This window comes from Megascapheus bottae, chromosome 2 (genome assembly GCF_031878675.1).
Source record: "Megascapheus bottae isolate mThoBot1 chromosome 2, mThoBot2.hap1, whole genome shotgun sequence".
NCBI classification, from domain to species: domain Eukaryota; kingdom Metazoa; phylum Chordata; class Mammalia; order Rodentia; family Geomyidae; genus Megascapheus; species Megascapheus bottae.
This window is the reverse complement of record NC_143510.1, coordinates 20276123-20289198: the sequence shown is the minus strand read 5'-3', so window position 1 is coordinate 20289198 and position 13076 is coordinate 20276123. Positions and strand designations below refer to the sequence as shown.

At 36.6% G+C, this 13076-nt stretch overlaps 1 protein-coding gene across 4 annotated transcripts in view; it reads left to right on the top strand.

The window, feature by feature from the left end:
- The window catches only part of Satb1 (SATB homeobox 1), an 85243-nt gene that overhangs the window by 25897 nt on the left and 46270 nt on the right, over positions 1–13076 (top strand). For all 4 annotated transcript variants that reach the window (XM_090321982.1, XM_090321997.1, XM_090321989.1 and 1 more), the window contains exons 6-7: positions 1940–2051; positions 4248–4702. In XM_090321982.1, the coding sequence (XP_090178108.1) occupies positions 1940–2051; positions 4248–4702 (567 nt within the window). The remainder of the gene's footprint in view (positions 1–1939; positions 2052–4247; positions 4703–13076) is intronic.

The following is a 13076-nucleotide window of genomic DNA, read 5'->3' as shown; positions in this document are numbered from 1 at the left end:
TCAGGTAATCTTCTGGCTCTGGTTTTGGCAACCTTGCTAAGTGTCTTTTTGCTCTGTGGACTGTGGGGAGGCTCTTAGTGAAATTGCAAGTGATTGGATTAATGGCAGAGCATCATGAGCACATTAAGAATGTCTTTTTAGAGAAATAATATGTGAAAATGACTATGAAGTAGAAAGTGTCAAAAAAGAAAAAAGATATCCCAGGGCTTCACAGTAGAGATGGTATGTCTTTTACATAAATAATGCAAGTCTAACTTACCCATCTTTCCCAAGTTTCTTGAGCCATTCCCTAAATTTACACGAAGAAATGTGTGCATGCTACACAATGAACACTGATAATGGATGCTGGGAGAATTAATCATAGCACATCAGCCATAGCTTGAAGAAGATAATGATAGAAAAATTCTTTTGTCCCCAAACTGGCTTTTCTGGTTGTTCCCTGGTGCTGGAACAAAGCTGCTTCTGTGAACTGTTTCCCCATAGGCCAACAGTAAGTTCTCAGGTTTCTACTCAGAGAGTAAGGGATGGCTTGGTCTGCTGTTTCACACCCAAGGGGAATTAATTTAGCTGCTACTAAGGATGATCAAGTTTGATAGACCCTGGAATAAATTTACCAGAATTACTAAAACCAAAGTTGTGAATTGCAGAACTTTGTTGTGAGTGAGTTGCACCTGTTATGCTAGCAAAGACAGGAAGCTTAACATAGGTAGATCATGGTGTGTTTAAACAGGAAGGGAGACCCTATCAATATAACATATGCCTAGAGGTGTGGTCCGGTGGTAAGATCACCTGTCTAGCAAGCATGGCTAAGCCCTCTGTTCAAACTCCAGTACTGTCACAAAAACAAAAAACAAACAAACAAAAAACCAGGGCTGGGAGTTTGGCCTAGTAGTAGAGTGCTTGTCTAGCATGCACGAACACCCGGGTTCGATTCCTCGGTACCACATACATAGAAAAAAAAGCCGTAAGTGGTGCTGAGGCTCAAGTGGTAGAGCTCTAGCCTTGAGAAAGTTCAAGGACAGTGCTCAGGCCCCGAGCTCAAGCCCAGGACTGGCAGAAAAAAAAAACAAAACAAAAAAACCCATTTTTTAAAAGATAAAAGTGATGAAATAGATCATTTTCTTAATTTTGGGATTCTTGACAAACTTAGCAGGTACCCAAAAGTACGTGTGTGTGTGTGTGTGTATCTATTTAAATGTACATATTTAAATTTTTATGGTCAGTTGGAATTCAGAATTCAATGTTTATTATAGATAAAGCTATCAATGTGTAGGATTTTTTTTTTTCTCCGTGAACTGTTTTCTTCTCACCGTATGATGAGTTACCCTTGGAACAATGTTAATGCACCTACAATTGAAATTCAGATAATATACATGAAAGTGTAAGGATGTTTCTTAAATGTGAATGGGCATGCTAATTAATCCCCAGGAATTTTGGTAAAATATAGTTGCTGATTGCCTAGGTTTGAGATAGGGCTCCATATTGTACATTCTGATGGATTCCTAGGGGTTTCTCATAATTGCTTTTCCCTGGACAGTATTTTAAGTAGCAAAGGATGTAGCTCCAGACGCTAAAAAGCAAAGTGTCATGTGTGGTCTTTGTTTATTTGGATTCATTGGGGCCAGAGAGGATTGCCAGTGAGGGCTGCCAGTTTAGGTGTAGGTGTCATCGGTGCCTGAGCAAATCTGTGAGTTTGATACCTTTGCCTTGGTCTCCTGGTCTCCGTGGGTTGTAGCTTGATACTTAATAAACGTGTCATTATTTCCTTAATGAAATTTCAAAGAAAAATTGATGCCAAAGTATAAAGATAAAATGTATCAGTACTCAGTTGGTTTAGGAAAAAGAAAAAAAAATAGACAAGTTTTCACAATCACAGTCTTCGCTGTGTACTGTCTCTTGCGGCTCTGTAATACAAATCTTCTCTCCCCTCCCCTTGCAGAGTATGATTTCTTCCATTGTGAACAGCACTTACTATGCAAATGTCTCAGCAGCAAAATGTCAAGAATTTGGAAGGTGGTACAAACATTTCAAGAAGACAAAAGATATGATGGGTAAGCAAAAAAACATGTAGCTTGCAGTAGCTCCATACCATTCCATGTCATTTAGGGGTTTATCAAAGTCACATCTAAAGCCAGGTCTTTTGATTGCCCAATTAGAGATCAATTTAGAATGCTTCTTTGGGGGGAGGGGGAGGGAATGGGGATGAGTATAATGAGATAATTAAATTCAATAAATGTTTGTGTTTAAATCAGCCAAACTGACTTGGTTGTCAGACATGCAGGAAATCGAGGCGTGAGGAGGGGAGCTGTCATTTTTTTAACATCTCTGTGAAGACCTAACCAGGCCCTGAATAACTAATATTAGCTTGTGATTTCTCTCTGAGATAAATCATGCTTTGGGGATTTTTTTGCTCTTATGTGGGAGAACGAGACAGAACCCAGTTTTAGGGAAATTAAGCTATATTAAACTCTTAACTGAAACAGAGGAGATCAACACTTTTACATAGCTTTTCCTGGTAAATAGGTGTTTGGGTAATTACGTTGTTGCCACTTGCACCAATATTTGTCAACTTTTAAACCCACAGAAGTGTCCTGTCGTAACAAGCAACTTTAGGTCAACATTGGTCACTCAGGAAATCTGTGTGACCAAATTATCTGTAATGTACAATGGCAGGTAAAGGTTGAGTATTTAGGTATCTAGGTATTTAGATGATGGCTTTTCCTCCATTTTAAAATAAAATAGAAATAGGATATTTGATATGCATAGCATTATGCCCTGTTTTAACTCTATTTCTCTTTATCTTCATTACATTCATTTAATGATAACAACAATAATCACTTTTCCTAAAGAGTTTAAGAGACAAGAGACCCAAATTTTGAGCATGTTTTAGTTTTTAATACTGAAGAAAATCCATCCATCTACCCAAACAGATTATTTCCCTTTTATAGCTTAAGGCTATAATGAAGACAATGTATCATTTTTGGAATAATTACTTGAATTACTGTTCTCTGTGAATGGCTCACTTGAGCTAGTATCATTGGTAGAAACTGAGGGTTTCTTCCCCAATTCTTAGTTATATTTTGCGTATGTTAGTGACTGTAGCAATATGATTAAGTTCCTCTAAATATGAAACCTGCATATTTAATGAAAACAAATGATGATCAAAATATGGGAAGTGGGGTATAAATTTGGAAAGCTTCACCTATTTACATTGAGCTCCATGCTCAGCTTTCCAGTCAAGAATATCAAATCAGTCTCCTCTTTGTAGCAGCAAAGCATCTGACACAAACTAGCTGCCTCTGCCAGACCACATGACAGCATTGTAGCCATAGGATGAACATCCACCCTGGATAGGTGAACTTAAATTGCAAAACCATGACAGTACCACAGTGGTATCGGGATAATACCCTCTGTTCCTTCTTTCAAGTTTGTCTTGAACAACTGGTGATAGCTAAAGCTTCTTGTAAAAAAAAAAAAAATTGGATCAAAGCAACATTGGGTATAGTGATTTGCCATGCAATCCCTTAATTCATTCCGAGAAATATTTTCATGTAGAATTGCCATCCATGATGATTTAAATGAAGATAGCCAGCAAAATAGGAAATCTAAGCGTCAGTTATTACATTTCTGTTATATTGTTGTTACCATGTTCAGTTTATTATTGCTTTATTATGCTGACTTCTTAATAATTACTGCTGTTTAAAAGTTGGCTATGTAGCATTTTTTCTTGCACATCATTTGTCTAGATTAGTTGTACACATACACATATACATGTGTGTGTTTGTGTGTGTGTGTGTGTAAATACTTAGCAATCGCATGGCAATATTTGTAAATTTCTTTACTTACCTGTTATCATAAGCTTAAGTTCATGGCTTAGCTCAGTTTTCCTAGTTGCCATTTAAGCAAATGATTTTTTTGTTGAAGCCATTTTGAAATAGATAGCATTGCTCATATGTCTTTCTGGGTGATGAATAGAAAGAGTAACAATTTCGATAGTGGCAAAGAATTTGGATATAGTAGATTTTATACTGAAATTTAAGTCATACTTCAGAAAATGAGATCCAGAGTATTGTCCCATATTTTCAAGAGAGGGAAACATAAGTACAGGCTAATGAGTGCTATCATGAAATAGCCTTGGTTTCCTTGCCTTTTCAGTGTGCCCTCTACCCATATCTTTTTTATTTTAATGGGGAAATGATCACTTCCCATTGTTCTCTAAATATGACTTTACTTTTTGTCCACTGTAGTTGAGATGGATAGTCTTTCTGAACTGTCCCAGCAAGGCGCCAACCACGTCAATTTTGGCCAGCAGCCGGTCCCAGGGAACACAGCCGAGCAGCCTCCATCCCCTGCGCAGCTCTCTCATGGTAGCCAGCCCTCTGTCCGGACCCCTCTTCCGAACCTGCATCCTGGGCTTGTGTCAACGCCTATCAGTCCTCAGCTGGTCAACCAGCAGTTAGTGATGGCCCAGCTGCTGAACCAGCAGTATGCAGTGAACAGACTTTTAGCCCAGCAGTCCTTAAACCAACAATACTTGAACCACCCTCCCCCTGTCAGTAGGTCTATGAATAAGCCTTTGGAGCAACAGGTTTCAACAAACACAGAGGTGTCTTCTGAAATCTACCAGTGGGTACGGGATGAACTGAAACGCGCGGGAATCTCCCAGGCAGTATTTGCACGTGTGGCTTTTAACAGAACTCAGGTCAGTTTTGTTTTTCTATTTTCTTGTTTATTCTCTTTCCCCTTTTTATTCTCTTTAAACACATCTATGCTAATGTTTGTGCTTTTATTGTGGACAAATATATAACACTGTGTTTCTTGTTATGTGATAATATTGCGTGTTCCTGGTGAGGTCTAGGGAATGCTGGGTTCACATTGATCCCAAGTTACAGCTTTAGAAGAATAGATGATGAGAAGGGATATCAGTGTGTGTGAAGTAATGCCTATTCTACCTGGCGAGTATAACTAATCCCTCTATTAATTACATTAAAAATACTGGGGAAAAAAAGAATAGATGAAATCCAAAAGTAATTCAAGCTGACATTACCCATTTTCCTACTGTAGCATTAGAAATTATTGCTGATAGAAGGTTAAGACAGGTATTGGGGAGTATTCTGGGCTTCTGGCCTATATTTCCATGTTTAAACGCCTATCAAACTTAACCCTATAAATATGCTTTGTTGAAGTTCTTCTATAACATTTTATTTTGACACCTTGAATCTCAATAACAATTTCTGGCATTTAATTCTGTGTAGCCATTTTGAAGAAAAGATAACATGGTTATTAATATAATAAGCTTTGTCTCTGTCATGTTATTATTAATAATTATTAATGTTCTTTAAAATCTCATTTTTATTTTGCCAGTCCTGGGGACTGAACTCAGGGCCTGAGCACGGTCCTTGGACTTTCCTCAAGGCTAGTGCTCTACTGCTTGAGCCACAGCACCATTTCCAGCTTTTCTATGTATATGTTGCCAAGGAATCAAACCCGGGTCTTTGTGCATGCTAGGCAAGCACTCTACCAGTAGGCCAAACTCCCGGCCCTCAAATCTCATTCTTTAGACCATAAAACCATAAGGGTTTGAGAGCCATAAAATCCTGTCACCATGTAGAGGGACAGGGAGTCATGACAGTGCATATGGATGTGATAGCATTTCATCCTATGGCGATACTATAAACAAGCAAGTACCAAAATAAGCTGTAAGATAGAAAGGTGACTTATAGAGACCTTAGTTTGCAAACATATTTATAGACTTTCATTGAGATCTGCACCTTTATCTTCCTGGGCAGATTTCTTGACACTTCTGTCACTGTGGTGACCCATCTAGAGGTGGCTATGATACTGAGATACTAAGAACAAATGGATTCTATCAATTAGTTTAGGGTTTCTCAACTATCATTATCTTATGACTTGATCTATAAGCTATATTGACCTTGTAAATAAAACAAGATTTTTTTTTGATTTGGAAATTACTATGATATTTGTGGTGTTTATTTTTAGCTAAGGTACACTTCAAAAATAAGAACAGGATTTAGCTTTATGAGACAAAATTCTTTTCAACGTTTGTGTTTCACTATGCCTCTTTATTCTGTCCATTTATTTTTGGTTCTTTTTTTTTTTTGGTACTTCTTCTTTTTTTTCTTTTTTTTTTTTGGCCTGACTCATATTTTCCTCTCATATTTAAGTTATTTTTGTTTGTATATGATTATAAGAATAAAATCCTGGTACAAATATAATCTAGTATTAATTCATTGTTGGCAGAGTTTCCATACCTAGGAGAATCCCAGCTGTGACTTATTTTTGGTTGCCTTAACTAGATTGGGAGTTAGGAGACTTGACAAAGCCTTTAATTCACTGTTTGTTTTCAGTTTCTTCATCTGAGGCTTTTGTACATACATGATTTGTCTGTTTCTAAAAAAAAAAAAAGGCAGTTACACAAAGTTCTGTCTTATATTAAATGTGTATTTTTTTATAGTTCAGTGCTCTTAAAGCTTAAAAACTGTGTTCATTCTTAGCTAGTAAATTTAATGACACCTTAATTCACTTGAATGAATGAATCAAAGGTTAACCTTTTGAACATTTCTCTTTCTGGTACCATTCTTTATTTTATACATGCAATAAATACTAGTAATTCTTAGTACTGTCCAAAAAGAATAGGACTTTACATAAAAATGCAATAATGTGTTGAATTCAATTAAAAGTCCACAAAAAATATTGACATAGATACAAGTTCTAGACGTAGAGATTTACCAATTGAAAGATGGAGCAAAGAGTTGTAACTTACAGCAGGCAAGGAAGTACGCAACATACAGTGAAAAATGTGGAATATAGATTCACTGTGAATTGTGAATCAGATTTGCTCTCCCAGATTATGACATTACAGGTACAGCTGCAAAGAGTGTACTGTTTCTTTGGCTTGGGTTTTTATTTTTTTTCAGTCCTCAGTCCTTACACTGAAAAGATGGCATGAATATATGTAGGCTTTATTACCTGAAAAGAAGTTGAATTTTTCTCTGAAGAGAAAAATTAATAAGATAAACTGATTTTATTTTAAGAAGAGAATGAAAACTTGGTATAGCTTCATACAAATATTTTTTAACTAGGTAGTTTTTTTGGTAGGTGGGGGCGAAATATGGCCAAGAATTATTTGCTGATCAAGGGGTTTGGTTTTAGACCTTTATGCTGATAATTGGTACTCCTTGGTAGAAATAGATGCCAGGCCATATTTGAAGCTGTTTGGTTTAAGCAGGAGTGGTTTTATATGTATGGAGAGTGTTCACTGATTGAGAACTAGTTTTTGCACATGCAAGTATGTATGTATTTCCAGTGGTCATACTTAAAAGTCACGCCTATGCTCCTGTACACAGCTGCATTTATTTTAATGATTATACATTCATATGAATGCATGTAGTGTGTTTATTTCAAAGTGTATGCATTTCAATAAAAGCAGGTGCAGAGTGAGAGTAGGGTGTGAGTGTGGAGTACGAAAATACACATGCTAATGCATATGTATAGACAGGGAGCTCTGCAGAGCCAAATCGCACATCACACGTTGGGATGCACTTATTACAATGTGCAATTCAACCCAAGGTTTACAAAAATGGCTATTGACTCTGGATGTGAAATGCAAGGTTATATGATATGGCTGGATAAAGGCAATGTGCCCAGTTAACAGTGAGTTTTGAAACATTAAAATAATGATGGCATAGTTACAAATTGAGAATTCTTTTAGTCATTGACAGCTCTAAGTTTAAGATCCCAGATTTCATGTTTGTCTCCCTATTGAGAATTTTCTCCTCATCTTACTTAGGGTTTCCCAAACTAAGTGTAATCCACTCAATACTTTTTACCTATGACTTAAATAAAGTCTACCATTTCTGAAGATTCATGGCGAAATTTATGTAATTTCTTGTTTTAAGGCGTTTTTCCTCTTCCAAATTGATGGCATGGCATATGTTATTGCTTTAATTGCTATTGAAGACCCAGCTTTTAGGATGTGTCATTCATTCTGTTATGCCTAGTTGATATGCTTTTAATGGAAACCTATGGTTGAAAGTAATTGCCAAGGCCTTTAGATTTATACTTTTCAGTATAATATTGCTATTTAAAGGTTGTGATACAAGAAAATATAATCTTAAATGCCCCTAAAAATTACAATCTAGAGTTTTAACTCTGAACCCACTGTGTGGCTTTTTTTCTCTTTTTTCCTCTCCTTCCTCCTGCCCCCATCTTGGGCACACTTTATTTTCCAGTAAAATGAAGAATGAAGATGGATTATTCAAAACTGATAACAGTAATGGACCATCATGTAATGTTTTATTGAATTTGAGTTCTGTAAATTATGTGGTGGAGAGAAATTTGCCTTCTTAAGTATAACAGAAATTGCTACTGTGTTCCTATAATTCTTCACAGTGTAATTTAAGGAAAGTCTACTATCCATGACACTATTGAATAAAAGGTAAAAAGGTGCTATTATCCCAACATGACAGCTCTCGATTAGCTTACTGAAGGACAGAGATAAAGGACTACTTATAACTTACTTGGCAAATGTTCAAAGACTAGGTGGAATTTGAAAATAGTCTTTTCCTTGTACAATATGACTAAAAATTCACTGAACAGCAGAGGCAGATAGCCTTGGCAAACATTTTAAATAAGGATATCCTCTTTTGAGGAGTGAAATTTCATCAAGTTGTATTTTCTTTTTGAGGGGTTTCAAGTTCCACGAAGCTGATAAAATCTATTTGAATCAGTGATTACTTTCAAAGAGGAGACAAATGGGAGGCCAGACAGGCTTTTGCTCAGATTGGCAGTCTCCTTCACTTATCTTCTGTTTTAAAAAGTTCATAATTAGCTTTTGGAAGTACTGATAATATTTATTGAAGGGCATTTTAAAATCTTCTTTTATGGGGCCCGGAGTTTGGCCTAGTGGTAGAGTGCTTGCGTAGCATGCACAAAGACCCGGGTTCGATTCCTCAGTATCCCACATACATAGCAAAAAAAGTCAGAAGTGGTGCTGAGGCTCAAGTGGTAGAGTGCTAGCCTTGAGAAAATCCAAGGACAGTGCCAAGCCCAGGGCTGGCAAAAAAAAAAAATCTTCTTTTACAATTACTAATGAATTTTATTTGTAATAACTTGTAAACTATTGTTGGAGTGTAAAAAAATAGGTTTTGGAATTCATCAGTAAATCCATTAATTAAAAAAAAATTTAGGATCTCACTTAACCACTGTGTAATGACAACGCAGAATAATTTTATGTTTCTATATATACAGCACACATCTAATTATTTCTAAAGATGTGACGTTTCAATGAAAGGCAGCTTCTCATTTCCAATAAAATTAATATTCATGAGGTGCTGGTAACCTCCCACATAACATACAAATTCTCAAGTTCTTTTTACAAATGAGAATGACTAATGATTTTGTTTAATTTAGTTCAACAAATTTATTGAACACCTATAATGTATGATGATCATGAAGATAGGTTTTCATCCCCATGTCTTACCATATTGTCAATAAGCAAAAAATATATATATGGAGGCTTGAACATAACATTTCTAGTGTGAAGACTCATTTTTGGTAAAAGAGCCTTGTAACTGTCAATCATGAGTAATTCATCCTGATGATCTTGATGTAACCTGGCAAGTGTGTATATTCTCAACTATAGAAGATAAGAAGAGGTAGTGGGGAAGAGTGGTAGTGAGGGAGGGCTCATATATCTTGGATTCATACATGCATCTGCTCAGATTACTGTGATATGAATAAGGACCAAGCACATGCAGTTCTGTGTCTGGGTTGATAATAGTCATTTCTAAAGTGCCTTTTTTTTTTTTTTTAATTAACACTAATGAAAACATTTTCTAACAATATTTTCAAACATTTCCACCAGGGGGCACTCCCCTCATTGAAAGCTCTAGGCCAAAAGAAAGGTTCTAAAACACAGGAGATTGTGTTAGTTCTCCGAGTGTTCCAGGGTTTGAAACATTACTTCAGACCATCGACATATTCCAGGCAGAAGAACTGCACCTGTTCCAGTAGAATAATTAATTTAAGTGGAAATGAAATGCTTTTCCTCTGCAATACTTGTATGCTTAAATGGGAAGTCATGCCAGTATGCAAATATGGGCAGAAGGTAGAGCTCTTTCTTAATTTTCCCAAGTGATGTGCTTATCTTCTAGCTAAGCCATACCAAGGTGACTTAGTTTTACATGAACAAGACATGTAATATCTTTTTGCATGTGCTTGATTTTTCTCCCTGTATTTCTTTGCTGCTTCAGCAAATACTTTCAGTAGAAATATGTGATAATATTACTTTGCTATACACTATTCTAGAATGTCTAATTCCAATCTCCAAAATGTAAGAACACCTTAAATACCTTTTCTCATTTTCTATTTCTCTTTTTCTGTTTCTCTTTTCTTTTTCTCTTTTCTATTTAAAAAATTACTGAACGATTAGTGAAAATAAGCATCTCAGAGTGTCACATAATTAATTGGCTTAGTAAGTATTTTATACTTAGGTAATAGGTAATTTGCTAGGAAAACAAAGTGATTATGATACTCAAGGATTATATAACATATTACATTTATATATATGGAAAGTATGTGTATCTTTGAATTTCAGTGCCATATATATAGTTTGGCCATGTGTTGTTTCTTCTGAATCAAGGTCTTAGCCCAAGCTGCCTTCACATTTATGATCCTCCTGATCTCTTCCTATGGGTGCTGATATTACAGACATGCATCAACATGCTGAGTTTCCAAGCACTTTTTTTTTTTTTTGTCAGTTGTGAAACTTGAACTCTGGGCATGGGTATTGTCTCTGAGCTCTTCAGCTCAAGGCTACCATCCTACCCCTTGAGCCACAGCACTACTTCAGTTTTCTAGTGGTTAATTGGAGAAGAGTTTCATAGGCATTGGTGCCCGGCTGGCTTTGAACTACAATCTTCAGATCTCAGCCTCCTGAGTAGCTAGGATTACAGGTGTGAGCCACTGCGCCTGGCTCCAAGCACTTTTTGTTTCTTTGTTTTTTTGTTTTTTGCTAGTCCTGGGCCTTGAACTCAGGGTTTGGGCATTGTCCTTGGGATTTCTCAAGGCTAGAGCTCTACCACTTGACTCACAGTACCATTTCTGGCTTTTTTTTCTATGTATGTGGTACCGAGGAATTGAACCCAGGTCTCCGTGTATGCTAGGCAAGCACTCTACCTCTAGACTACACTCCCGGCCCCTCCAAGCACATTTTTTAGCTATATAACATTTTCTGGAGAATGGTGCCAAGCAAGGGCTATTTTATTACACCTATTGTGCAGAATTTATTATTTTTATTTTTAGTGATCTCTGTGCTTTGGTTTCAGTATGACACAGCAGAAGCACACTTGGTCTTTCTTATTAGTGGGTCTTGTGCAAATTAAATAGCTCAACAATTAACTGACTGAATTTTAGTTAAATTGACTCAATGTTTTTATTCTAGAGCAAACACCATTGCAACATTCATTGTTAGTGTTGTGAACGGAAGAAGATATGTCTTCCATATTCAGTCATATTTCTTGTAGCAAAACTGAAGGTTTAGGTCTGAATTCCATCTACTCTTTGATTATTCTTAGACCAGGTAGGAGATTTCTTTAAAATTGACTCAAGCCTCCAGAACCTGTTGGAGATGTTTTATTTTTTTAATATCAGCTTATATGTCATTTTAAAACTTGACAGTGCTTTCATAATATCTGCACCCAGCTGTTATATGTAGGCAGTATGGCACATTATCTTGAAGAATTGTGAACAAAACTAGGTTTTCATGTCTAAGAAACCACAAATATTAAAAACCTTGGGATTCTATTTAATTTTGACAATTCCTTCATTACAGGTACTTTTTAGCTATTTCTGTAGGGTTTTGGAGAGTGGATTTGCAGATGATAGAGTAAGGGAATGTTACTCTGAGCTGTGTTGTGAGAAGCTGGCCATCTAAGTGAGAAAGTAGACATGTTCCGAAGTTCTTTCAAAACTTAAAAAAAAAAAAAAATAAGGAAGTAACTGTGGCTCAAAGTGGTGGAGTGCTAGCCTTGAGCACAAGCGCTTAGGGACAGTCCCCAGCCCCTGATTTCAAGCCTACTTAATTTAAAAAAAAAAAAAAAGACAACAAAAGTCAACCAACCAAACAAACAAAAAACCAAAATGGTGAATGTTCTTTATTTGGGGAAGAAAGACACATTGAAGGAAGTTTCTTATTGTCTGTGAATGTCTCCGGTTATAAATATTTTATTCCCCAAGAAAGTTAGCAATTACAAAATTTGACAGCATTCTTTTTTCTTTCCTTCCTTCTTTCTTTCTTTTTTCTCTTTCTTTCTCTTTCCTTCCTTCCTTCTTTCTCTCTCTCTCTCTCTCTCTCTCTCTCTCTCTCTCTCTCTCTCTCTCTCCCTCTCCCTCTCCCTCCCTCCCTCCCTCCCTCCCTCCCTCCCTCTCTCTCTCTCTCTCTCTCTCTCTCTCTTTCTTTCTTTCTTTCTTTTCTTTCTTTCTTGGTTGTGAGGCTTGAACTCTTGGCCTAGGCGCTGTCCCTGAGTTCTTCAACTTAAGGCTAGTGCTCTACCACTTGAGCTATAGCACCACTTCTGGTTTTCTGGTGGTTAATTGGAGATAAGAACATCTCATAGACTTTTGTGCCTGGACTGGCTTTGAACGGCGATCCTTAGATCTGAGCCTCCTGAGTAGCTAGGATTATAGGCATGAGCCATTGATGTCTGGCTTTTGACAGTATTCTTTACCTTGGCATATTGTGGTAGATTTTTGTGGTATGGAAGATTTGTTATATGTTTCACATTTAGTGCATGGGTTCTGACATTCAGGACTTCCAACCTGTAACTCAAAGACACATTAGAGTAAGATCTTCTTTAGAATCTTTTGGGACATCTGTGCTTCCCTTTAATGGTAAATTGAAATGGCCACCTGGTACCATTTACTCGGATAATTTGAAGATTAAGAAATTACTTAAAATATTGCCGGTGAATATACAGCGTAAGTCCTAGGTGATGCTTTAGTAATTTTCTTCCAGATATATTGCAGCTCATTTCCTGGTATTTTCTTTAAAAATA